This window comes from Micropterus salmoides, unplaced genomic scaffold (genome assembly GCF_014851395.1).
Source record: "Micropterus salmoides isolate LMB-PRFRI ecotype aquatic unplaced genomic scaffold, ASM1485139v1 Ms_hic_scaffold_15, whole genome shotgun sequence".
Taxonomy (NCBI): Eukaryota; Metazoa; Chordata; class Actinopteri; order Centrarchiformes; family Centrarchidae; genus Micropterus; species Micropterus salmoides.
Genome location: NW_024040596.1, coordinates 14166639 through 14192967, shown reverse-complemented (window position 1 = coordinate 14192967; position 26329 = coordinate 14166639). Strand labels below are relative to the sequence as shown.

The 26329-nt window shown below is 39.1% G+C and overlaps 3 protein-coding genes and 1 pseudogene across 5 annotated transcripts; 2 read left to right on the top strand and 2 right to left on the bottom strand.

Moving 5' to 3' along the window:
* The first annotated feature begins 1629 nt into the window (after positions 1-1629).
* Positions 1630-9438, top strand: abcb11a (ATP-binding cassette, sub-family B (MDR/TAP), member 11a). Of its 2 annotated transcripts, XM_038720465.1 has the most exons (14): positions 4032-4250; positions 4349-4538; positions 5471-5537; positions 5650-5761; positions 5852-6013; positions 6113-6217; positions 6331-6492; positions 6612-6815; positions 6915-7156; positions 7280-7436; positions 7536-7733; positions 7830-8036; positions 8413-8559; positions 8722-9438. In XM_038720465.1, the coding sequence occupies exons 1-14, from the start codon at positions 4116-4118 to the stop codon at positions 8920-8922; spliced, it is 2289 nt and encodes a 762-aa protein (XP_038576393.1). In that variant the 5' UTR covers positions 4032-4115; the 3' UTR covers positions 8923-9438. The 2 variants fall into 2 exon arrangements, with proteins under 2 accessions (XP_038576394.1, XP_038576393.1); XM_038720466.1 differs by lacking the exons at positions 5471-5537; positions 5650-5761; positions 5852-6013; ... (7 more) ...; positions 8413-8559; positions 8722-9438 and adding exons at positions 1630-1866; positions 1941-2025; positions 2125-2258; ... (5 more) ...; positions 3538-3663; positions 3758-3961 and having other exon boundaries at positions 4080-4532.
* Positions 9439-10783: 1345 nt separating this feature from the next.
* On the bottom strand, positions 10784-12233 carry LOC119903676 (annotated as a pseudogene).
* Positions 12234-13334: 1101 nt separating this feature from the next.
* spc25 (SPC25 component of NDC80 kinetochore complex) lies at positions 13335-18701 on the top strand. 2 transcript variants are annotated; one of them, XM_038720463.1, is made up of 7 exons: positions 13335-13449; positions 14685-14856; positions 15544-15609; positions 15884-16030; positions 16148-16273; positions 16795-16893; positions 17546-18701. In XM_038720463.1, exons 2-7 carry the CDS (start codon positions 14706-14708, stop codon positions 17668-17670), a joined length of 714 nt encoding a protein of 237 aa, XP_038576391.1. In that variant the 5' UTR covers positions 13335-13449; positions 14685-14705; the 3' UTR covers positions 17671-18701. The 2 variants fall into 2 exon arrangements, with proteins under 2 accessions (XP_038576391.1, XP_038576392.1); XM_038720464.1 differs by lacking the exon at positions 13335-13449 and adding an exon at positions 13484-13545.
* Positions 18272-25703, bottom strand: nostrin (nitric oxide synthase trafficking). Its single transcript, XM_038720462.1, has 16 exons — positions 25608-25703; positions 25357-25442; positions 25153-25236; positions 24873-24935; positions 24687-24768; positions 24535-24597; positions 23413-23511; positions 23179-23304; positions 21664-21762; positions 21452-21577; positions 19615-19723; positions 19362-19450; positions 19135-19260; positions 18711-18966; positions 18524-18616; positions 18272-18437 (listed from the first exon to the last, which is right to left on the bottom strand). Exons 1-16 carry the CDS (start codon positions 25701-25703, stop codon positions 18301-18303), a joined length of 1734 nt encoding a protein of 577 aa, XP_038576390.1. The 3' UTR covers positions 18272-18300.
* Positions 25704-26329: the final 626 nt, after the last annotated feature.

The window sequence follows — 26329 nt, the reverse complement described above, 5'->3', positions numbered from 1 at the left end:
CACAATATGTTTGCAGTTGTCATGAAATATTCCTGTGCCTAACTTTTATGTGTTACAGAGATGAGAAGAAAAAAGAAAACACACTGAGCATTGGATACCTCCAGCTGGTAAATACTAAGCTATATTTTACATTACTTTACATTTATTTGGCAAAGTAAGTTACAATAAGGGCATTAAAACCATGTAGAAGAAAGAGCTATATGTCATCCAAAATTGTATTACAAATAACTAAAAGTATGTTCAGTGCTGCAGAACAAGTACTTAAAGATCAGCTTTTTAATTTGTATTTAATTATTTAAAAAAAATGCTAAATGACAAACATAAGTAAGCAAGCGTTGTTGAGATGTAATCTGAAAAGTTGGGCTTTTAGCCTGTTGCAGAATATGAGTACTCAAGTACTGTACTTAAGTTAACTTTTGAGGTGCTTCAGTATTTCTATTTCATGCTATTTTCTATTTCTACTCTGCTACATTTTTGGAGAGAAATATTGGTTTATATTGATAGCTATGGTTACTTTTCAAATGAAGCTTTTACATAAAAACATTATAATGTACAGTATTGTTTAAATCAGTGGCTTCCAGTCATTTTGGCTTGTGACCCCTTACAAAAAGTTTGGTTGGAGATGAGTGATTGTCCCACTAAACTTCTCACGTGGTTTTATCAAAATAACAGTTTGAGGCACAAAAGGGTAAAATGATCTAATATTTCACAAAAAAAAAACATTACAGAAAAGTTCAACATATGAAAAATTGCTTATTTCCTCTCCCATTATTCATCTCATGACCCCCAGATTTATCTTGTGCTCTTTTGAAGGGTGATCGACCCCTATGTTGGGAACCACTGCACTGGCTAATTGTGTATATATAGCAGTTAAAACTACCACCACCTCAAGCAGCTACAACAGTTAAATGTTTCATGGGCATTGATAAATCATTTAACTATCTAATAATGTATTATGTTATAATATATCTTTAATTTCCCCTAAGCGCGTATTTGCTGAGATGTAACCCTGGATAAGAATCACCTGCCATGTTGTTATAATTACTGTTCAAATAAACCTTCATTCAAGTTTTCCCTTCCTTGAGAATCAGAAGTTGGATTTAATTAAGTGGAACTCGACTTCAAGCAAAGATGGAGCACAGTATCAGGTGCAGAGGCCAGAGTACTATTACTTTTGGAATGCAGAACTTTTGTCTCACCTTTCTGATGGTGAGAGTACTTACGCAACACTATCAATGAAACGTACGTATATTGTAAAGGCTCTGCCATACTGTGTTGCTGCTGTCGCTACTGTCGCTGCCCCTTCAACTCTGCAACACGGGAACGTTGCCACAAACACCTGTTAAAAAAACTCAAGTGTCTTGCGAAACAGAGATTTACCTGGTTGTGATTGGCTTAATCAGCATTATGTGAACTCGTTTGGCAAGGGCTTGTATGTAATAGATGTTCCTTTATCTGTAAAAGTCATACACTCCAGCTTTAAAGCCGATTTATAATTGTACTTTTCCAAAGTAGGATGTGATTGTAATTTTACATGACTATTTTACAATGTTGTGCTGGTATTGTATTTACTTTACTGTAAGTAAAGGATCTGAGTAATTTTCTTTAAAATTCCTTTTTGCAGTTTCGATATGCTACTTGCAAAGACACTGTGATAATGGTAGTGGGGGGTTTGTGTGCCATCGTACACGGTGCAGCTTCACCTCTCATGCTTCTGGTTTACGGCATGATGACAAATACGTTTGTGGCTCATGAGCTTGAGGTCCAAGAACTGAAAGACCCGAACAAGATATGCAAAAACAACAGCATCTATTGGGAAAATGGCTCCATATATGAAACACCTGAAAACAGCACTGTGTACTGCGGGTAAGTATTTAGTTTATTGTTGATGTGCTTGTTACAGTGAAAAACTGTTGTTACTCATTTTATTTTCTCGACAGGGTGGATATTGAAGCACAGATGACCATGTTTGCATATTACTATGTTGGAATTGGATTAGGAGTTCTGTTTGTTAGTTATTTTCAGGTAAGTATTAATGCTTGCCAAATTCAGCTTTCATTTAAATACCCCTTTGAGCAAAATTATGGCTTATGACTCAAAGAAATAATTTTCTTCACACTGTAGATTTTCTTCTGGGTGTCAGCAGCTGCAAGACAAATTCAAACAATCCGAAAGACTTATTTCAGAAAAGTAATGCAAATGGAGATTGGATGGTTTGATTGCAACTCTGTTGGTGAACTGAATACAAGGATATCAGAGTGAGTTGGGGCTCTCTTTCTGCAGATACCAGTGCAAGGGAGAAGGTTTTACACAGAACAGTGTTTCTCTTCCTTTACAGTGACATGAACAAGATCAACAATGCCATCGCTGACCAGGTGTCTATCTTCATTGAGAGGATCTCTACATTTGTGTTTGGCTTCACGGTCGGCTTCATTGGCGGATGGAAGCTGACTTTAGTGGTCATAGCCGTGAGCCCGCTGATTGGTATAGCTGCTGGACTTATGGCCATGGTAAGTTGCCAGTTGTGAAGCAAATCAGTTGTGATTTTTTACTGCTGAGTGGGGACATGCTACAGTCTGTGATATCTTATGTTGCCATGTTTCTTTTTTTTCCTTGCCGCTAAAGGCTGTGGGCAGGCTGACAGGACATGAGTTAAAGTCCTATGCAAAGGCAGGGGCCGTGGCTGATGAGGCCCTGTCATCCATCAGAACAGTAGCAGCATTTGGAGGGGAGGAAAAAGAAGCTGAAAGGTGTTTTCATCATTTTCTAAGATCACAAGCAGTTTGCAAATGATGATGAGCCATTGCTTACATATTACACAATGATTTTAAATTAAATTAAAATGTGAAATTTGTACAGATATGACAGAAACCTTGTGGAAGCTCAGAACTGGGGTGTGAAAAAGGGCACGATCACTGGCTTCTTTCAAGGATACCTCTGGTGCACCATTTTCTTATGTTTCGCTTTGGCCTTTTGGTATGGATCTAAATTGGTCATCGACACCAAGGAGCTGTCTCCTGGTACTCTTCTTCAGGTATGGCACTCTATTTGATATAATCTAAGTTTTTGAAAAACAGTGGCCTTTGTTTTCACTACAGTGTTTTCTTTTCTTCAGGTGTTCTTTGGAGTACTCATGGCAGCTACGTCCCTGGGCCAGGCCTCTCCCTGCCTGGAGGCATTCGCTTGTGGCCGTGCTGCTGCAAAGAACATCTTTGACACAATTGACCGGGTAAAATCAAGATGCTACTTAATACTTGATTGCAGACACAGTCCAGATTAGAAACGATACATTTGAAGTAAAATAATGTTCGCCGTAAAATAAATTTCTGTGCTGTTAATGTTCACAGGAGCCAGAAATTGATTGTTTCTCAGAAAAAGGTTACAAATTAGACCAAGTAAAAGGTGACATTGAGTTCCATAATGTCACTTTCTTCTACCCATCCCGGCCTGCAGTCAAGGTAAATTACTTTAACTCTCATTTCTCTGTGTTCATTTCTCAGTTCTCAAAATTCAACTCTACTACAACAACTTTTTCAGATTTTAAATGATCTGAGCATGCAGATCAAAGCAGGAGAAACCACTGCTTTTGTGGGACCCAGCGGATCCGGAAAGAGCACCACAATCCAGCTCTTCCAAAGGTTTTATGACCCAAAGGAAGGAAAGGTAACAATATGAGCAACTGTACAGCCACAGGACATCAGTGGACAAAAGGTTAAAGGCTCCAGTGTAATGTCACATATATAAATCTCATTCTCAGGTGTCCTTGGACGGCCACGACATTCGTGATTTAAACATCCAGTGGCTCCGATCTCTCATTGGTATTGTTGAGCAGGAGCCGGTGCTGTTCTCTACAACCATTGCAGAAAACATCCGGTTTGGTCGACCTGGAGTAACCATGGAAGAAATCATCCAGGCAACAAAAGATGCTAATGCCTATAATTTTATTATGGATCTGCCACAGGTACTTTTACATTTTTAAAGATAATACTGAATGCATACAAATGTTTCACAGTCAATGTGTGAATTTGTGTTAAGGATTTAACAAACCTAAAATTAACACATTCCTTCCTATCCACCAGAAATTTGATACTCTGGTGGGAGAAGGTGGAGGACAGATGAGTGGAGGACAGAAGCAGAGGATTGCTATTGCTCGAGCACTGATTCGAAACCCCAGGATCCTGTTGCTTGATATGGCCACATCTGCCTTGGACAATGAGAGTGAGGCTATTGTCCAGGAGGCACTGGATAAGGTGAGCCACTATCTACCCATAGACTACATAACTGAGTACACCATCAACTTCACATCATGTTTTGTGGAATGGCACCCTAATAACTGGTATATTTGCAGGTGCGGATCGGCAGGACAACAATTTCTATATCCCACCGTCTTTCTACAATTAGAAATGCAGATGTCATCATTGGTTTTGAGCATGGACAGGCTGTGGAGAAGGGGACACACAGTGAGCTAATAGAAAGGCAAGGTGTCTACTTCACCCTGGTCACCCTGCAGAACCAAGGCCCACCAAACACAACTAATGGTAGGATTTATGTAATGATGCTAAACATTAGAGAAGGGCTAAGTATTGATTTTAATCACATTTTTGAGATTATGAGTAACATCAACTTGCTTTGTCAAACCAACAGTCCGAAACCCAAATATATTCAGTTTACAATAGAGAAAAGCAGTAAATCCTCAAATTTTAGAACCTTGAAACAGGAAAGATAAAGTGGTTGTTATTTTTGCTTGACAAAGTACCTTTCTGTTACTACTATACATCGGTTAATTGGTTCATTTCAGATCCTTAAACCTTCTTAACATACAAGGTTCCATTTCACCACATTGGCTTGTCTACATACCCCAGCTTATGCTAAAGTGGCCCTCTACATTTTTTTACATAACCCAAGGTCACAGCTTTGCATCATGTAGTGTCATCAGGGGGCACAAGCATCTGGCTTTGTCACATTAAGCCTTTTTCATAGAAAGACATTTTGACTTGTCATAGCAGGAACAGCACAGGTGTTGCTAATAACATCAACGATGGTCCCATTCCATTGCAGTGTTTCATTAAGCCTAGCCACTCAGCCTGATGCACATATCAAGAACCCTGGAACTAGTGAACTGAAATGTAATGCAGCTATCGTTAATGTTATTAATTTACACCTGTGCTTTTCCATCACAATGTTTATTGTGAAAAGAGAATATAGAGTTTCTTAAAAGGCAAAATATGTACAAAATAAAACTAGTACTGTAATCCATGTTCTGTGTACACAGGCAACACCCTTTAACTATGTAACCCTGTACCCACAAATCCCTCCTAGTATCAGAGACCGGTGGGTCCACCTGAAACAGCACATTTAAAACACTCAGCAGGAGTCAGTGGGCAACCTTATAGAGTGTTTGAAAGTCCTTGCTGTGTCTGTTAAAGATACTTGTGTTGAAGCTGTTCTGAGTTTTTATTTGTTTTGCCAGATGTGATCAATGATGCTGATCTAAAAGCGAGGAGTTGTAGCCTTGGAAGTTCCAGATCCAGTAAAAGGTACAGTAAATCCAGCTCGAAAAGATCATACCAGAACACAAATCTAGATATCAGCTATCATTATAACACAGTGAAATGTCTGTATGTTCTGATTATTTCAATATTACTCTAGTGGGAACTCTGTTCGACTGCGATCTCAGAGCAAATTGTCAAAACATTTTGACCACTACGCATCATCTGGCAGCCTCAAGAAACCTTCGGACCAGGAGACAACACCAAAAAATGTAATCTCTTTTATGCTGTGTAATACATTTACTTTATTCCAAATTACCATGTGGAAATTAACAGCTCCAATTCATATTCTTTAACATAAGTGTAAGGATGATGCGGTCGAACATGTGGAGCCTGCCCCAGTAGCACGTATCCTCAAGTACAACCAACCAGAATGGCCCTACATGCTGCTGGGCTCGCTGGGAGCTGCTGTCAATGGCTCTGTCAACCCCATCTACGCTGTCCTGTTCAGCCAAATTCTTGGGGTAAGGGTTTGCATACTCCAGTTGCTTGTTATGTTCTGTTTTACAAGCTGATATTGTTTGTTGAAGAGCACATGACTTAAATGATCTTTGTATTTGCAGACGTTTGCCATTCGTGACTTGAACAAGCAGAGGGAGCAGATCAATGGGATATGTGTTCTGTTTTGCATTGTTGCTGTGGCCAGTTTCCTTTTCCAGTTTTTACAGGTTTGCATCAGAATTCGCAACATAATTAAGACATTTAGAGTATACAAATCTTTGTCAACTTGATGTAGAGAAGAAGCTGAACAGAATCTAGTAAACTGATTTAAATGTTTCAGGGATATGCTTTTGCTAAGTCTGGAGAGCTGCTGACCCGCCGTTTAAGGAAAGTGGGCTTCCAGGCTATGTTGAGACAGGAGATTGGCTGGTTTGATGACCCCACAAACAGCCCTGGAGCTCTGACAGCCAGGCTGGCCACTGATGCATCCATGGTGCAGGGTGTAAGTAGCGGATTTCCAGACCTGTTTTGATATTTCACATAATTTAACACAAAAAAAGGCATAGGTTTGGAAGTGTAATTACAACAGTGTTTTTCATGTGGCTGGCATGGTTTCTGCAGGCAACAGGATCTCAAATTGGCATGATCGTTAACTCATTGACCAGTATTGGAGCGTCTTTCTGCATTGCTTTCTACTGCAGTTGGAAGTTAACTTTGGTAATTATGTGCTTCCTGCCACTCCTCGTGCTGTCTGGGCTGTACCAAGCCAAAATGCTGACAGGTTTTGCAAATGAAGATAAAAATGCCATGGAAGCAGCAGTTCAGGTGAGCATCACAGAACAACTGCAATTTAGACCCACTGATATCTACAGTTTCTCTGAGAAACCAAAGGCTGCAGTATAAGCTCTTAACTTTCACCCACAGGTATCCAGTGAGGCTCTTGCCAACATCAGGACAGTTGCAGGTTTGGCCAATGAGAGGTCATTTGTGGACTCGTATGAGCAAAAACTCGAGCTTCCATATAAAACTGCCAAGAAGAAAGCCAACATCTATGGAATCTGTTTTGGTTTTTCCCAGTGCATCGTGTTCATGGCACTTGCTGCTTCATTTAGATATGGAGGCTATCTGGTTAGCTCGGAGGGGTTAAAATACATGTTGGTTTTCAGGTTGGTAAAATTATTTCTTTCAATGGAAAATCTGTCCTTTACAGATCCTATGTTAAAATGTATTTTCTGGTCTGTGAAGTGACTACCAGACATCAACCCCCTGCTCATATGGTATTTCTCCAGAGTGGTATCAGCTATAGTAACCAGCGGGACAGCACTGGGCAGAGCTTCTTCCTTCACTCCAGACTATGCCAAAGCCAAAATTGCTGCTGCTCAGTTTTTCAAACTATTGGACCGAGTTCCTAAAATCAGCTTGAGCCAAACAGATGGAGAAAAATGGGTTGGTGAATTCAGTAAATAAGAAGGAATCATACATAATAAGATACCATTTTGCCATGATGTTGCTTTCAAATCATTAAGCCTAGTTATCCGTCTTTAGGGTAACTTCAAAGGTGAAATAGAGTTCCTCAGTTGCAACTTCACCTATCCAACTCGGCCAGATACCCAGGTGTTGAACGGCCTGGATGTGTCTGTGAAGTCTGGTCAGACTTTGGCGTTTGTTGGTAGCAGTGGCTGTGGGAAAAGCACCAGTGTTCAACTGTTGGAAAGGTTCTATGACCCTGATCAAGGGCAAGTGGTATGTAGACTGGTTTAGACTTTCATTTTACTAATCACAAAATGTGTTTAATTGATTCCATCAACTCTGTCTTAAGTATGTCATTTTTTATTTTAGTTGATCGATGGCCGCCCGTCTCATACTGTCAACGTGCCCTTCCTAAGATCTCAGATTGGCATAGTGTCTCAGGAGCCCGTGTTGTTTGACTGCAGCATAGCGGACAATATCAAGTATGGACATAACACACACAGTGTCAGCTTGGAAGAGATTGTTCAGTCTGCTAAGAAAGCCCACCTTCATGACTTTGTGATGAAGCTTCCAGATGTGAGTGGAAACAATTTCCCTAAAAATACAACTTTACATGCATTGCCATTGCAAATCCTGGGGATTTGTCTGGTACTGAAAACCATTCTCTTACTGTTAACAAGAATCAAAAATCAGTTTAAGTATTGTAGCTTTGTTGGAAGCCCGTTGATATTAATACTATACTTCATATTTACATAGTTTACTTATTGAACATTTGATCCTTGCAGAAAAAAATAAACTGGCAGAATGATGCAGAGTTTAGAGAGCATCCTCATTATAAGTTGGCTAGTAAGTTATTTTGAAAAGAGCCCAATAGATTGGAGTTGCACTTTATTGTGGTGGAACAGGTTTACAGCACTGTTGAACTTGTGACCTTTTGATTTCTCTTGACAAGAAATATCAGACTCGGGTTGGTGCCCAGGGCTCCCAGCTTTCAAGAGGACAAAAGCAACGCATCGCCATTGCCCGGGCCATCATCAGAAACCCTAAGATCCTGCTGCTAGATGAAGCTACCTCTGCCCTGGACACAGAGAGTGAAAAGGTGATACATTTCTAAACACCATGAAACAGCATAAACACAAAGCAAGTTATTACTTTACACAAATAAATTTTTTTCATGATTTACATCTCCACATGCTTAAACGAGACACCAAAAACTTACCTTAAAAAGTATTCTTCCTGACAAAGCTCTGTTTTCCTGCAGACTGTCCAGTTGGCTCTGGACGAGGCGAGAAAAGGACGAACCTGCATCGTCATCGCTCACCGGCTGTCTACAATCCAGACTGCTGACATCATAGCAGTGATGTCTAAAGGAGCTGTCATAGAACAGGGCACACATGATAAACTCATGGCCAAGATGGGCGCCTATTATAAACTGGTCACAACGGGTGCTCCTATCAGCTAGGCGCCTGCCGCCACATATGATGAACATGTGATGAAAATGATTATATATAGTATGGGGTATTGATTGATCTTAAACATGAAACCAATATAAGAATATGAAGGACAATAAAACTCACTGTAGCAAAAAACTTGTTAACTCAAAAGTAAAACTTTTTTGTCCGCCATATTGGAGAGGTCAAGATCTTTAGAGATGCAGACCCAATGTTAATGTTTTAAACTTAACCACAGTTCACATTTCAGTTTCAAACAACAGTGAGATGGGAGGGAAGTTTGGGGATTTAGGGGCGCTGAAAATATCTTTAACTGGAAAAGATCTGTTCATCATTGTTGAATGAATGAAAGGATGTTTTTCTTTCTTAATATGACCATCTAATGAATCCTTAACGCAACTTTTTAAAGAAAAAGTGGATCCTACACAAAACACTGTTACATCATCATTTCAAACAAAAATGTATGTAATAAAAATGTATTTCTTCCTGACTTCAGTTTTCTAAATATTTAACTTGAAGTTGCAGTGAATAAAGGCTGAGCTGCTGAGTGGTCCTATTTTATTTCGCCCCCTGGGCACAGAGGCATAATAAAGTACCCAGACACACAGATGTTTTCTTCAAGCTTGGCTTAACAAGTAGCCTCCTCACTTAGGACAGTTATATCATTTAGTGCCAGGCCTCAGGTGCCACTGGATGCTAAGCAACCACAGACGGTGGGAAAAGACATGAAAATGGTTTCGGCTGGGGAGTTGAACTAATGTGCTAATCTAGTTACATCAGAGACTCTGTTCTACCTCATTACATTTTGGCTGATTAACATCTGAATTTGCCTGGAGAAACTAAGGTACCCATATGAGATTATAATAATTTACACAGAAAGATATATACACACATACATCTACAGTTCATACAGGGTTGCTGCAGGAGACTGTGGTTCCTGGAAAATGCAGGGAATTATTGAAAGGTATATGTCAGATTTGCTGTTGTCATGTTGCCAAAGATTGGTCCTCCTAAACAGTACATATATTCAGTTTTGGGTTATTGTTTTTATATTTCAGCACAATTTAAATGTTTAGAACACTTTCACTAATATCTGACAAAATGCCATCAGAGTTTCAATTATTTTTTCAACTGTGCGGAAATGCATTATTTGACATAACAGACCTAAAATTAGGATTTTGTCACTGACTGAAGGGAAAGGTAAGTGTTGATTGTTTAGATGAAGCCTGACAAAGAAGAAAACAATTTTGTCCTTGAAATAGATTTTAAATATGAGATATAACTTTATTTCAGGCCTAGAGTGACAAAACACTCCTTTATTTATTTAAATGTAACTTATTTGAATCTGATGTTTGCAGTGAACCTCTATAGCCGGTGTTTCACCATTAATTATCCACATCTCAAAATGTCCTTGAGCAAAACACTGAAGCCTACATTGCTCTTGGTATTCATAAATAAAATGGAAGTTGCTTTTGGGAAATTGAAAGTAATGCAGTATAACTTTTCAGCTCTTTAATAAGAGAAGAGTGAATTCCCAATTGATAAAAAGTTTAACAGTTATATTTATAACATCTTTCACATCATGTCACTAATGCTTCACTTATACACTCATACACTCATGGGTAATCCTGTACATGTAAAACAAACAAAACAGAGAAAATAAACACATACACATGTCATACTTTGCTATGTTCATCACATAAAGTTAGACCTCCTTAAAAATGTATTAACTAATCTAACACAGTAATGTAACTTATTTCAACAGTACTTATGTGACTTACAATTACTGAATAACAGTCTGACAGATGATATATGTGTATCCACTACCCATATGATGTTCTTTAATGCTATTTAAAAGTAAGGAGAACAACATTACAAAATTTCACAATTCCCACATAATCTAAGATATTTAATAGCGACCAAACCAGGAGGAACTGAAGCGCTCTTGCAAAAAGATAAAAATGTATAGCAGAACCTCAGTGTGAGTGGGCATTTTGATAGTGGCATACGATTGCAGAGATGTGAGAGTTGCTGTCACAAACAGGTTTAAATCTTGTTTTGTTGCCGTTCTTCCCCCTTTATCTCTGACTGAACATCTGAGAGTTCACTTCCAGGCCCCAACCAAACAAGGTTTCCAGTTGTCTCACTAGACTGGTGAAAAGTGTGGTGTCAAGACAGATCCAATCTGGGTTAGTGCACCACCTCTTGGCTTTAGTACCTGACTACAAAGGATCAATGTCTGCTGAGTTGAAGATGAGATAAAAGCCAATAGCAAAAGAGGAAAGAATAACATTGGTCTGGAAGTACAATTTCAAGCTTGCTTTGCAGACTGAAGGGATGTAATCAAACACTTTGCCAACCACCGTGCCTACACATTGTAGAGAAAATCTGACTCTATTATTACATAGACAATTATGGTATACACCATGATGACAGTAAACTTGCCAGCTAAAAGGCAGAGGATAACCTGATGTGGGAAATGTGTTGCAATAAAATCCCTGGAGATGCAAATGCATATCTGAATTAACAACAAAGTCATCCACAGACAACACCTCAGGAAACAAAACCTGCAGGGATATAAACATTTAGACACAAACAGTAATGAAGAAACCACTGATGTAATGGTATGGTGCAAAATAACCGCCCACCTTTGAAAACTCTGCACAGAAGTGACTCTGGAGGAAGGCCTTGTAAAGCTGAAAGCAGAGGTGATCATCCCATACCATTTACATGATGAGCTCATGACATGACCAGATAAACTTCCTGCATAACGAACCATCAGAAGAAAGTGTTTGATGCGTGTTACATTTAAATATACTGCAGAGCTATTCAATAATAAATTCAAGTGGGCCGGATTTTTAAACCAGGACATGGAGATGGCCTGGACATTTTCTCATGAGTTGGGATGGTATCATTAGGATTTTTTCGTCACTTGTAGGCTTTTGGTTATCCTTATTGTTTCAGTTCTTTATCGGTGCTCTTATCAGTCCTATTTATTACTAAATAATTGCATATATTATTTGAAAAAATCAATATAATATTTTTTATTAACTAAATGTTGTTTCTAGAGCAGCAACAGGATTTACAACAGTAAAGTCACTAATATCTCACTGGAAACAAATCTCAAATGTCAGAAAAATAAATCATATAAATACACAAAAATGCTCTGAAAGACTATTAACCTCAGTGTTGGCAGTTGAAAATAAGATTGAACCAGTCCACAATAACTGCTCATACCATCTTGTTGCCCACACTATTACTGAGATGGAACCAGAAGGGGAAATAAACAGAAAATAATACGAGGGTCTCCCACAGATGACATAAGTTGAGGTGTTCGGTCTGAGGTTCCCTTTCTGTGTATTCCTGGCTGCATTTAAATGTTTAGCTGAAAATAAGTTAATCACAAAACGTTTTCTGTTCAAGTTACGAAAAAGAAACAGTCCCTCTGAATTGTAAAAAAAAAGTCATTTAGCTGATTTTTTTTAATAGTAGAAAAGGATTAACAATGCAATATATATACATACAAAACATAAGAGATACGAAGATACATATAGCTAGGGGGAGTCATTTTGCTGATTTGTAAGCGGAAGAAAAATAAATACAACGTTATTTCCAGTGTTCAGTCCCGCCTCAAGTTTATGGGATAATGGAAGTAAAGGAAGACATTTATACAAGATTCAGCAGAAAGTGGGGAAGGAAAAGTCAGTGAGGAAGGGCAGGAGAGAACAGTGTCAATTTAGTAGAATTAGACTAGGTCACACAAAGTTAAATGCATCTCTGCAGACATGGAATCTCCCATAGATCAGGAACCCGGAGATGCACTACATTTATTCATAAGCTAATGCTTTTATCCAAAGCAACTTACAATTGCTGTCAGAGTTTGCACGCCTCTGGAGCAACTAGGGGTTAAGTGTCTTGCTCAGGGACACAATGGTGGATAGGTCACCGTGGGGAATTGAACTCAGGTCTCTCACACCAAAGGCTCGTGTCTTATTATCCATTTTTCCATCACCACCCTGCACCTGCACTAAATTCAGGTTCATCCCCATCTGATCCTCCCCACCCCCTAACACAAGTGAGAGTAATCATGCAGTCAACCAGAAACTGTGGAACATGTGCTGTTTGAGTGCACTAAATACTCAAGAGAAAGACTGGCTTTAAGAAATGGACTGGAACATGAAGGAATTAAACAAATGGACATTAAAACCATTTTCTCAAATAACTCCGGAAAGATGGTGCTTAAACACATCTCATCTTTTTTTACAACCAACTGGACTGAACACAAGGATTTAGGCAGATGTAACTAAGATGTAGGTGATACCATTGGGAGGCAGCAATGCTCTAAAACAGTGCCGAGACTGCCAGAAAAAAAAAGAATACAGTAGGTGGCGATAATGCTCCATCTGGTTGCAAGTCACCAGTAAAAAGAAGAAGAAATAGTCCCCGCCTCCTGCATGCACACCGCGAATTTTTGAAAATAACGACTGGTTCAGTTGCAAGGCGTAAAGAGGTATATCAACAGCCACACATTAAAACCTGTGAGTATCCAAATAAAAACAAGTAGCTAATCAAATCAAAATCAATGTGAATTTGTAAACAGGCAATAGTCTTATTTCCTGCGTAAGTTAAATAAGGTGAGTCCTGCGCAAGCTACGGCTAACTGACCGCTGATGTTTCCCAGCTAACATTAGCGTTAAGCTAATGTTGCCAGTTGGGTTTTGCATTTCTAACCGCTCTGAAGCTGATAATACACGGGGCAACTTTTTGAGCAATGTTGCTGGGCAATCTTGCTAGTGGCATGTCCGACTGTGTTTTGAACGGATAGCGGCGGTGCGGTGTGGGAAGGGGATTAACGTTACTGTAGTAATCTTTACTCATTACCATTGACGGCAACGTTGCCCAGCACGATTGCTCTAAAAGTTGCTCTGTGTATCATCAGCTTTACTTTTCATGTATAACGTTAGAGGGTAGTAACGGCTAACTGCTAGGTAACGGCTCAGTCTGCACCGTAACAGTTGCAGCAAGTCACAAATGAGGCTGGCACAATGAGCTGTTTGTGTTGTTCTAACGTTATCATACCGATGTTTTCGGGGACTGACAGGAAGTCATCTAGCTTGACATGGAAGTGGAGGCTGCTAAGTTAATGTTTTATGAAAGTTTTGAAAAAACAATCCCAGCACAAGTTTCATTTCTATATTATTTTCCGAGCTGTCTTGCTACCGTCTCCACACTTCTTAGTCAGTGGATGGAGTTTGCTTGGTTGTCAGGGAAAGTTTTATTGATATCAAATGTGAAATAAAAACAATATACGGTAACATAATAAACAGAAAAATTGTGCCAGCTGCTGTTATGATTTAATCCATTTAATTTACTAATTCATGTAGCAACTTACGCAACCATACAGTCTTTCTGGTATAAAAGTATGGCAGTCGGTGGGAGTAATTTTTACACTGATGATAGTGTCTTGGTGTCCTTGTGTCCAGTATTTACAGCAGCTACGTGGTCTTCATATGAACAGCTTTGGGCCATTTTACTTTGGCTGACACTGGCCCCTTTGTCTTTGTTTCTCAGCTTCAACTTCAATTTTATCATTACCGCTGAAAGAAATTGTAAACACGAGTCACAAAAATACACTGACATTACCAGCTACAACATATAGTCAAAAACATACAAGCAGTATAAAGTATGTTTTTTAAAAAAGTGCTATGCAAGGTGAGAATAATGTTATTTTAAGTGCATGTGATGAGTGTCCTGTGTGTTGTTTCTATTGCAGATTGTCTGACATCTGAACATCATGACATCCATTACGGATCCCAAAATAAGTGAAAGGTTCACTGCTGCAATGGAGGAGATCCAAAACAAAAAGTTTAAAACATATGGGGAGATAATTGACACAACTGCAGAGCTGGGCCAGTCCCACAGACAGTTTGTGAAGTCTGCACTTGGTATGTTAGAGGTATTAGTTGTTGGAGTCCCTATCAATTTACATCCTGGCAATAGCTATTTTTCCAAGGATCCATATAAAAAAAAAAATAGACATATGGTCAGCTTGGTTGGATAGGTACAACAAAACAGTAACTATTTCAGTTCATCTAAACATCCCAACATTTTGATTTTTATTTTCTTCACAAATCCCTTCAGCTGCTTCTTAAAAGCTTTTGATGTAGATTATTGAGATATTAAGCACAAACTGTTGCAGTGACATCTGGCTTCATATAGATTTATAGCATTTTCAAACAAAGTACCAAGTACAACCAAGTACAATTGGTGAGCATGGGCCACTAAATACCTTTCCTTTTTTTGTGTCTTGCAAGCCACATAGTATTATTTCCTGAACTGGTATTATTCAGTTACACAGAGGGGTGCAGCAATCCCATTAATCACATGAAAAACAAGTAACCCACCACTGTGTCGAAGGAATTGTACTATTTTTACTGTACTATTTTTGGCTAGATGCTAGTCCTACAGTTTCAATTTGAGCTGTCTCAGTTTTTAACAAAAAAAAGGTGGTCAGAGTTTATGCGTATTTTAATGACACAGTGTGAGACTCAGCACATCAGGGCCATGAGTATGATTCCTATACAGTTATTTTAATTAACCTCAGAGTTGATGGTGTTTTCCTTTTGGTGCAGATACATGTTTAAAGAAATGTAAGGACGATGAGATGCTGTTTGAGACAATACAGACATTCAAAAGAGGTGAGTTTATGCATTTGGCCACAAAGCATTGTGTATGTGCCTTACACTCAGTTGTAGTAGCTGGTTGTTTCAATGTTTAGAGGAGTAATGAAGGTATTGGTATTGTACCCATGCCAACTGTATTTTTGTCCCAGCACTAACCCTGTTCTCATGTGCTGTAGAATTCCTCATTTTCTTATGCACACTATACTTGTTTGGGACAAAAGGTTGTAATGCAGCTTCAGAGGCTTCAGTGTTTATGTGAAAGCGTATTGTTGCAATGTTTGTCCCCCAGACTTGAAACAAAAAAATGCATCACTGAAAGAGAAACAGCACGCCATTTCCGACTTGATGTCTGAGATTGAGCAGAAAGAGATGCAGAAAGATGACATTATCCAGAAGATAGAGAAACTTAAAGAAGAACAAGCCAAGAGAAAAGAGCGTAAGTTGATATTTGAAAATTAAATGAATAGTTTAGATCGCAGAACTTAAACTTTGGCATATGATTGTTTTAGCAAATGACCCCTGCACTTGTTTTATGTCTTTTCTCTGTCTTCAGTAATTTTGTCTCAACATAAAGCAAACAAAGACAGACTGAGGAATCTCCAGAAAGCCAGATTAGTCTTTCAGGATAATTTGGGAATGGAGATACGAACAATCATCGGCAAAACACAATCGATTAAAGGTATGCCAGACACAAACATGTACATTCCCCTATTCTGTATCTTTCTTGAGTCCTGTTTCTGTCCATTGCTGTTTCCATACATTTAGAGTAAAACATGCAGATGGGAGTTATTTTGTACAGCTTAGAGGGTTTTTGGGAGTTCCTCTTGCCTGAAGCTTGTGGGCTCTCAGTTTAAGAAGAAATATGTTTGTTACCTGATAGGACTACCCTCTTTTGTTGCTTTTAATTCCTCCCTAGCAAAACACAATCAGAGGTGTAGAAATAAACTAGATTTCTAGCAGCTTAGTCATATAGTGCACTGATGACTCAAAGAAGTGGGCTTTTAATAAGAAATAGCTGTTATTTTTAATCAGATCAGTAGTGGGAGTACACCAGCAAGAGGAGAAGTTAGGGGGAGAAAACAGTACGTCACTAACACATCAACATCTCTGTGAAACACAACACTTATTGTAGCTTGTCTCTAGTAAACTACTGACTCTCTCCCCAGCTGATTGTAAATATGTTGTTTGTTGTCCTTAAAGGTGAACAGTTGCAGTTTATTTTTCGGCACATCAACCCTTTAGATCAGGACAGCGCCTACGTTGTCACAATGGGGATTAAAGAAGACGGATCATACCAGAGTAAGTTACACACACACTTTGTACTGTAGCAAAATGTTGTGCAGTTTATTGAAATTATGACTTCACTATTATCAATTTATCACCTTCATTTGAAAGATATGGCTGACAATAGTCTATGAAGACCAAACCCAGTAGTAAACTGACCCTACGCACAGGTATTGCCTGTGTACCCAGAGCCTTATATAGCTTATTCCTCTGTGCCACATGATTCCCATGAACATTATGCACTGTGGTGTCGAGTTAATCCTATATGCAGTGTCATACTTCATATAGGATACTCACTGGAGCATCAAATGTGTATTAATCCACCAGTGAAAATAGTCCCTAACAAATGCAGTATTTACTCCTGTTTAAATACAAGTTGCTTAATACAGCAGTGCCCAGCTGTGTTGGGAAGTTATTTAGCTTTATTTAAAAACTACATATTTATGACCAGTTTTTAAATACCTATGTCACTCAGTAGGAACTAATGGGCATGGCAATAAGTGCCACAGACAGGATAGGGAGGGAAAAATTCTAATACACTGCTGGTTTGGGGCCTTTTGATAGATTTATTAATAATAATTAAAATATTAAATATCCCCAGCTTTATCCTGCAACAAGCATTGTAAATGTATTCTCTAATATTAACCTAAGTCTATCATTTCTACAGTTGTGTCGAGTGACCCCGTGCTCGAGTGTTTGCCAGTACTGGAAAGCCGGCTTCAGGAGACCAATAACTTACCAGCATTCCTGGCAAACGTCAGGAAGGAATTTGTCTCTCTTGCACGATGCTAAGATTGTGGAGTTCAGCCTCGAACAGGTGTTCTGGTGGAGATATGACCCTTGTCTTTTATGTCTCTAAATCCTGCAAAAATCACTAGTTGGCTGTAGATGTTCTTCAAAAGTAACGAAAGATTCACAGATGATGTAAATAGTTTTCATTTATTTTCTCATGTCATCTCTGAGATTAAAGGGGGTGAGGATAAGATAAGTACATAGTTTCTATTTTCACTAGCTCCATTATTACTTATATTAATCATATTCATTTAAATACGTATTTATCAAATACTATAGTTAGGTTCATCTGTACAAAATGTGGCATATATAATTGGGGGGGGGGGGGGGGGGGTCATTTGGGTATAAGAATTCACATACAGTATGAATTTTAACAGCATTACAAAATACAAATCATTACGTTTTTCCCAACATTACAAATTTAGGGGGAACAATGACAAAACCGACACTGTCAGCAGAGGAACATGTATTGTTAAACTGAATGCTTCTGTCTTTTTTAACCACTTAAAAGCAACAAATTACTTCAGCCTCCACAAACAATATGTGTTTTAGTTGGGATGAGGTATCCAGTTGTTACCATCATATTTGTGGCAATGCAGAAGTTCCTCTTTGATTTTTTGCTGACGTCAGTCAGGCGTCAGATGATTTGACTTTGTGCAACACAGGCAACTCCTCAACATAGGTTGATGGAAAATGGCCTGTCTTACCATTAAGTTCACCAAACCACCAACCATTCTCCTCCTTTTTGTGAATGTCTAGAAGATCTCCTGTAAAACCATAACCCAGTAATCTTATCAGATTAGTCATAAACCTGCTACTATTTTAGATTTTCTGCAGTTGAGTTGCCACTTACCTTCTTTCAAAGACAATTCATCATCCTGTTCAGATGTGAAATTGTACAGGGCCTTGCATTTTCCTATACTGCATGACTCTGGTGGTGTTAGACCTATTCAATGTTGATATAATTATTATTAGTTTTAATTTCAAGGTGTGATGAATAGAAATAAATCTTTGTGTTGGTGCTCTGAAAATGTGTTAACCTCTTTCTTTGTCTTCGTCGGTTTGAGGCAGGGCTCCGTTAACAGTGCTGTCACACTCGACAGCTACAGTTTCATGTTTTGTAGCTCTGGGAGTGACTGGGTCAGTAGCACTTTGTAAACCCTCCGCAGACTGCTGTGTCACAAACGGAGCAGGTCCTTTGTAAATGATAGACGCTCTCAGTGACTGTTGGGATCTGAATGGGGTCCTCTTGAGTTTGACTGGACGAGTCAGTTGAACAACACTGTGCTCACAGTCCTGACAACAGTCAAAATAGTTAATGTTTGACCTCATAAAGATTTGTATGTCTCCAATCAGTTTTGGCCATTCAGGCCAACATTATAATTATAAACTCCCCCTTAACCACTCAGCTATCTCTACCCCAGAACATACTTAAAATCCTGAAAGTGGTCTATGTACACTTACCTTATCTTTCCATTTCAGTATGCTTTCACTAAATCGGTGGGAGGACTTGGGTTTCCCTTTTAATTCAGAAAGCGATGCAGAGAGTTTGTAGTGAGTTGCCTCAAGGAGGTCCAGTTTTAGAGTACACTACAGGGAATAAGATGGCATTAGTGAACACTTGAACCAGTCTTATTTATGATCAGTTTAAAGTAAATATCCATCAACTTTACACACTGTACACGGTTTACCTCATCAAGCTGCTGTTCAATTTCCTCAAGGTTCTTTTGGTTTGAAAAAGATGGATTTTCAGAGTATGTTTTCATCAGTCTTTCAATTCCTGCAATGAGAATGTCAAAGGTGACTTAGAAAACAAAATGAACGACCTTATGTAGTGCTTTCCATTATGAATCACTGAGTCATACTGAAATATAGTTTTTCCACCTCCTTCAGATTATACTGTCATTTTAATGTTCTTTTTAATTGACAATGTACTGAACTCGCCTTCACGGTCTTTATTTGTTTTTGTAATACTGTTCTCCAGGCGCTGGAGTTTCAGTTTGATGGCCTCTTTTCTTCTGTCTTTGCCCATCAGTGATTTGTTGTCCTCCTCCTGACACATGCAGAACAGAGATCACATGAATTTATCACAAAACTATGATAGGCTTGGTTAAAATGTGCTATTCATGCAGTATGTGCCAAAGCTACAAGGTTAACGCATACAAAGTGAATATTTCCTGGAAATTTTACAAACACGCTATTGTCACTACTGCACTGCATTCTGCACATTTATATACACTCACCTAAAGGATTATTAGGAACACCATACTAATACTGTGTTTGACCCCCTTTCGCCTTCAGAACTGCCTTAATTCTACGTGGCATTGATTCAACAAGGTGCTGAAAGCATTCTTTAGAAATGTTGGCCCATATTGATGGATAGCATCTTGCAGTTGATGGAGATTTGTGGGATGCACATCCAGGGCACGAAGCTCCCGTTCCACCACATCCCAAAGATGCTCTATTGGGTTGAGACTTGGTGACTTTGGGGGCCATTTTAGTACAGTGAACTCATTGTCATGTTCAAAAAACCAATTTAAAATGATTCGAGCTTTGTGACATGGTGCATTATCCTGCTGGAAGTAGCCATTAGAGGATGGGTACATGGTGGCCATAAAGGGATGGACATGGTCAGAAACAATGCTCAGGTAGGCCGTGGCATTTAAACGATGCCCAATTGGCACCAAGGGGCCTAAAGTGTGCCAAGAAAACATCCCCCACACCATTACACCACCACCACCAACCTGCACAGTGGTAACAAGGCATGATGGATCCATGTTCTCATTCTGTTTACGCCAAATTCTGACTCTACCATCTGAATGTCTCAACAGAAATCGAGACTCATCAGACCAGGCAACATTTTTCCAGTCTTCAGCTGTCTAATTTTGGTGAGCTCTTGCAAATTGTAGCCTCTTTTTCCTATTTGTAGTGGAGATGAGTGGTACCCGCTGGGGTCTTCTGCTGTTGTAGAACCATCCGCCTCAAGGTTGTGCGTGATGTGGCTTCACAAATGCTTTGCTGCATACCTCGGTTGTAACGAGTGGTTATTTCAGTCAAAGTTGCTCTTCTATCAGCTTGAATCGGTCGGCCCATTCTCCTCTGACCTCTAGCATCAACAAGGCATTTTTGCCCAGAGGACTGCCGCATACTGGATGTTTTTCCCTTTTCACACCATTCTTTGTAAACCCTAGAAATGGTTGTGCGTGAAAATCCCAGTAACTGAGCAGATTGTGAAATACTTAGACTGGCCCGTCTGGCACCAACAACCGTGCCACGCTCAAAATTGCTTAAATCACCTTTCTTTCCCATTCTGACATTCAGTTTGGAGTTCAGGAGATTGTCTTGACCAGGACCACACCCCTAAATGCATTGAAGCAACTGCCATGTGATTGGTTGATTAGATAATTGCATTAATGAGAAATTGAACAGGTGTTCCTAATAATCCTTTAGGTGAGTGTACAGTGTATATATAACCTTTAGGTCCGGTAAATCTAATTGAGATTACTATCATATTCGCAAAGTAGACCCGAGTATAACCTGACGCCTACATACAACACAACAAGCAGTAAAACAGTAATACATTAAAAAACAGGCTCCATGTCGAGCCCTGTCACACATTGACCAATACAGCTTTACATCTATGGCAGTATGAATACTAACATCAAAAAGACATCCCATGCAGAGATGTCTTATGTCTTTGAAAGGGTGAGTCACTGAATGAGTCTGTGGCCTGCAGGCAAGCCTCTCAACCGATTCTCTGAGCAAAAAATTGCAGACTTACAAAATAATCAGCCACCAGATACTCTGCTTTGTTATCTTCAGCTGTGATGCTGGTTTCCACCACCAGGGTTTGTATGTCTTTATCCATGTCCACCCTTTGGACTGCCTGTTCGGTCTGTCTTTGGCCCTAGAAGTGGCAGAAGTGCATGTTATAATTTTCACCAGGGAATTTAGTGCATACATATGAGCAGGTTGGAGATCAGGAAATCTTACATGTATGATGGTCTGCCCAAAGCTGGACATGTGGAGGTTGTATTTATTCAAAAGGTTGAATAGAACTTCAATTCGCTGTTTCTCCATCTCCTGTATGATCTGAAAAAAACAGAAAATGGCACTATGAGGCTTTCTGTACAACATCCCTGTCACCTACTGCTGGATGATTGTCACCTAAATCTGAGGTAAAATTTAAATAAAAGCACTAAGGAAAACCAGGTCATTGTGACTGGAAAGACTGCAAGAGATAATGAGTGTGAGCAAGCGGCCTCAAACGTTTCACTCATTTTCCATTGTGGTGCTATTCCTTGCTACATGCTGATAAAATCTGTGTATCCAAGAGAATACAGCATTTAACTCAAGCTGCAAGAAGAGATGAGCTGCTCCTGGCACTTTCCACACACCAGGGATTGCCGCTGTTGCCAGAAGTTGGTCGACGTGGCTCTGAATTTTCATGAATATTGGATACTGCACAGAGCAATATCTAGTCACTAATCTTGATCTTCATCCTCCAGTAGATCCAGCTTCTCCCCTTCTCTACCACTCTTTCTAGTTTCTGTTTGTTGTCCTCTTGTGTGTTTATTGTGGCCTGTCCTCGCTTCAGGTGGATAGGGGGTGATGTGGCACAATGACGCACTTATGTCCCCAGGCCGGGACTCTTATCAAACATGAAATTTGGAACAAATCTGGCAATGTGGTGCCGAGTTACCACAGTTACATACGAGATAGCCAAGTTAAGAATTGAGAAACTTCAGCAATTCACAGTATCACATCAGACACGCCGACTGACGAAAACTGAAAAGCTAGGCTATTTAGCATCACAAGGGTCTTTAGATTGCGTTGCCAAAATTTGAAGTTGATCTGATAAATTTTCTTGGTTTGTTGTTTGTTTGGAGCCAAATGGCAAAAAATGCCCTAAAATTGCACATTTTAGGAAATCCAAAATGGCTGACTTCCTGTTGAATTTAGGGTATATCTCCAACAGGCTTTTTTAAAAGTCTGGACATAATACATGTGCCTCCCAAATTTGGTACATCTTGGAGAAAGATACAGACGCAGAGGCTGCTTTGTTGAAATTTTTAGGGGGCACTATGGAGCCATTTTGCCACACCCATTGTCCAAGATCCACATCAGACGAGTATTTTCACCACTTCTGACGTATGTAATAAGTTTCACAATTTTTGTAGCACCATGAGCACCCCAAAAATGTGTTTGAAGTTTTAATAATAAAAACCCCCATAAAGATTTCAATAGGGACCTCTGGGACCTGCTGCTCAGGCTCTAATAAGTTGCAGAATTCACTGGGTGGACTGTGATCATTTGATGCTCGGGTGGTAGACTGACTGCTTATAGGGCATTTTCTGCAACCAAAAGCTCACTGGTTCCACTCTTATTACAAATGAGGTGTCCTTGAGCAAGACACTGAACGTACCTGTTCACTCACAAAAAGCCACTCTAAATAAGAGGAACAGCTAAATGCCTACAATATGAGAAGCAGGAGAGCATTTTCTGCACCTGGTGGCAGTTTTTCAATGTGTTTTCCCACTTGAGTCTCATGTGATGACCCTCCATGTTGATATTAAAGTACTCCTCATCCACCCGCGCCTGCATCTCTGCCGACTTAGTCAGCCTGTTCAGCATCTGTAGTCAAGGACAGGGGGAAAAAAATCTTGTTGGCATGTTGGCAGCTTTTCCAGCTGGTATTTACTCCCAAATAATGAAAACATATGTAGCGGCCATATCCTGTACCTTTTGTTTTTCCTTTTCTGTGCAAATGTGTTTGTTGTTCTCAACAAAGTTGAACAAAGCCTCGTGCTCCCTTGTTAGTCCAAACAATTTCTTCTTGGTCTGTTTTAGAAAAGGAAACCATAATCCACATACATAAGATATTCTTGACATAACAAAATGATATAGATTTAGAAAAGTAAACCATAATCCACATACATAAGATATTCTTGATATAACAAAATGATATAGAATAGTTCAGCACTTTACTGTGCCATGTGTGAGTGAAGGAAGCTGCATAGAAAGCAACTGCCAGATTTTAAATTAGCTCTTGTGTAACGCATGAGAAAGTATGACATACAAGAACGGCCAGGTTTTCAGTACATTAAATTACAAATGTCTGCTGAAACATTTATTCTATAATATTTAATTCATATTTGAGAAAACCGGTAAGTTTGTATTACATTAAGTCAATTATTTCAGTTATTTTTAAGTACTTCATGTTAATTCAAAGGAAGACAATGGTTTTCTAAGTTGTTATGTAAAAATAACATTAGTAAACCTTCTAATGAATGCCATATCTGTAACAGTTACATAATGCATTATGAGACATTCATAATACAGTGTAAAAGTTGTTATGAATCTTATGAAATATGGTGTTTCGTAACAACAGCCAAAAATTACAACATGATCAATTTTTGCATGAAAAGTTATAAAGTCATGTGAACATTACTGTGCTTTCTGGCACCATACTGAGCAAAGCATTTGTTTATGGCTGGGCTTAAAGCCTTCTTAATAGTCCCAAAGTCTTTTTAACACTTTATAACCTGTCAGGCAAAATGGATAGACTGATCGCAAGCTATTTACAATCCTTTAAATTGTAAAGCGTGGTGATCCTACTTTTAGTGGATGTTTTGATGATAATGCATTATTAAAGTTTTTATCAATTCAATTATCCGTAATGCTCACATTGTAATGCCTTATATAGAGTGTAAGGGCTTCACTATAAAGGTCACCAATAGTTGAAAGTCACACAAATGTCTTCATGGATCAGTATAATAATTATAATTGTTGGCAGCAGCTCCGTCCTATCTTTGCAATATTTAAAATCTATATATTTTTTAATTTTGGAAAAAGATTCTTTACCTTAAGTTGCTCACTCCAATTAGTAGTAACAAGTTTTCCATTTCTTTCAATGGCACTGTCAAGCTATTAAAGCACAGACAAGGATAGAGATACATTTTAACTGAAGGGTCGAACAGACGTACAGATACAATGGTAAAGAACCAGTTTCATACAGGCCTCTTCCTCTTAGTCTGCTCATCTAAGACTTGTCGTAGTTCCAGAATTGCTTCTTGCTGAAATGCATTTCCTAATGATCTGAAATGAGAACAACAAGCACCATATTTAAGTCCAGATATCTCTAACATTTGTTTAATGTGTGGACAGGCACTGCTACGAGGTGAGCTCAGGTTGAAAACTACCTGTGGGCGTCTGCTCTTGAGTACATCTCATCTGACACATGACACCAGGCACTGTAGGTGGAACTGAGTAGGGAGCCAACAAGAAAAGGTTAGAGTTGTGGGCTAATTAGCCTGACACCTGCCTATATTTTGTCACATCTAACTTGCTAGGCGCATGCTATTTCCCATGATACCATCATTTCTGTACAGCACTTGACAGTTAGTCCCCAGGATAGGCCATGTTAAACACAGAACAAACAAAGGACAGAGCCGATTAAACATTCAGCACTGAGTCGCTTACTTGTTTGACATTTCTTTGGAGGCCCTGATGAGTTTGCCAGCAAGTTTTTGCAGTCCTTTAGCATAAGTAAGTTCCAGCTCCGCCCTAAAACAGGAAAATGTTGCAGCGAGAGATAATGACTGCGTCAAACAATAAGTCCTGCCACTCCTGTCATTAAAATACTTGAATTACTCTGAAGGTTATATTGTATTGTATTGAACATACCTTTGCTGAAAAACTGTCATAAGTTCTTTGCAGAAATACTCCCCAGTTTTTGAAAATCGTTTCACATTTTGATAGAGCTGGTTATACTGAAAGACAAGAGAATAAGGTTGGAGCAAAACATACAAAGTTAGTTCTGATTGTGATAGTTTCGAGTCTGTCTGTCATAATAAAACGCATATTGAAATCTTATTTTCCACTCCGGTGCATTTAGAAAGTAAAGAATGGCCTGGATTTTTCAAAGAAATACTCACAGAGCAGGTGCTGATAGGGTCCTTCATCTTAAGACTGTGGCAGTTTGTTGACTTTGGACCTGAGACTTTGACCACCCTCCTCCCAAAGTCACTCATGCGGAAATCACCTGAGCTTTTGTCAATGCACTATACAAAGGACAAGTCCAGTGAGGGGGTGAAAAAAGAAACTATAAATGCAAACTCAGCCAGGATGGCAGATGTACAGAAAGGAAAATGTATAAACACAAAACAAAGGCCTATCCTTGCTCTCATGCGTCACTTAGCCTATTAATGGTGACCAAAAAGAAGTACATTAACTGGGTATAAGTCCCCCTTTATAAAGGGATTAGAAGTTGTAATGGCTGACATAAACCATATTTACTGTGTCTGTCTGCTGTGTGGTGCTGAGGAGGTATTGTAGTGGGGTTTTTTTTACAGCATGTTCTCTATAAAGAGCTGCCTGCTGACGCTATGAGAGTGGAGAGTCTGAACCAAAACAGTTGTCGGCCAGAAAACCAAAACAAGTTAATACCATTAATGATGGCTCTGTTCTATTCAAGTTTCCCAATATGTCATGACAGTGCGAATATGCCAGCATGAACAATACTGGGACCCTGAAACTAAAGCACCTAAAAGGAATACAGCCATCACCAATGAATTTAATTCTATCTCAAATAAAAAAAAATTCAAATTAATTTATTTGTAAACTTAGAATTCACCACCAGGATTTGATTTTGTTTCTT

What these genes read in the sequence shown, in the direction of transcription:
- spc25 (XM_038720463.1), top strand. Translation starts at nt 14,706, where the DNA reads ATGACATCCATTACGGATCCCAAAATAAGTGAAAGGTTCACTGCTGCA. An exon ending in GTTTGTGAAGTCTGCACTTG is followed by an intron (nt 14,857 to 15,543) that starts GTATGTTAGAGG and finishes CTTTTGGTGCAG; the next exon opens with ATACATGTTTAAAGAAATGT. An exon ending in ACAAGCCAAGAGAAAAGAGC is followed by an intron (nt 16,031 to 16,147) that starts GTAAGTTGATAT and finishes CTCTGTCTTCAG; the next exon opens with TAATTTTGTCTCAACATAAA.
- nostrin (XM_038720462.1), bottom strand. Translation starts at nt 25,703, where the DNA reads ATGAGTGACTTTGGGAGGAGGGTGGTCAAAGTCTCAGGTCCAAAGTCA. An exon ending in TCCAAAGAAATGTCAAACAA is followed by an intron (nt 24,936 to 25,152) that starts GTAAGCGACTCA and finishes CTCCCTACTCAG; the next exon opens with TTCCACCTACAGTGCCTGGT. An exon ending in TTGAACAGCAGCTTGATGAG is followed by an intron (nt 19,261 to 19,361) that starts GTAAACCGTGTA and finishes TATTCCCTGTAG; the next exon opens with TGTACTCTAAAACTGGACCT.
- abcb11a (XM_038720465.1), top strand. Translation starts at nt 4,116, where the DNA reads ATGAGTGGAGGACAGAAGCAGAGGATTGCTATTGCTCGAGCACTGATT. An exon ending in TCCAGGAGGCACTGGATAAG is followed by an intron (nt 4,251 to 4,348) that starts GTGAGCCACTAT and finishes GTATATTTGCAG; the next exon opens with GTGCGGATCGGCAGGACAAC. An exon ending in AGTTCCAGATCCAGTAAAAG is followed by an intron (nt 5,538 to 5,649) that starts GTACAGTAAATC and finishes ATATTACTCTAG; the next exon opens with TGGGAACTCTGTTCGACTGC.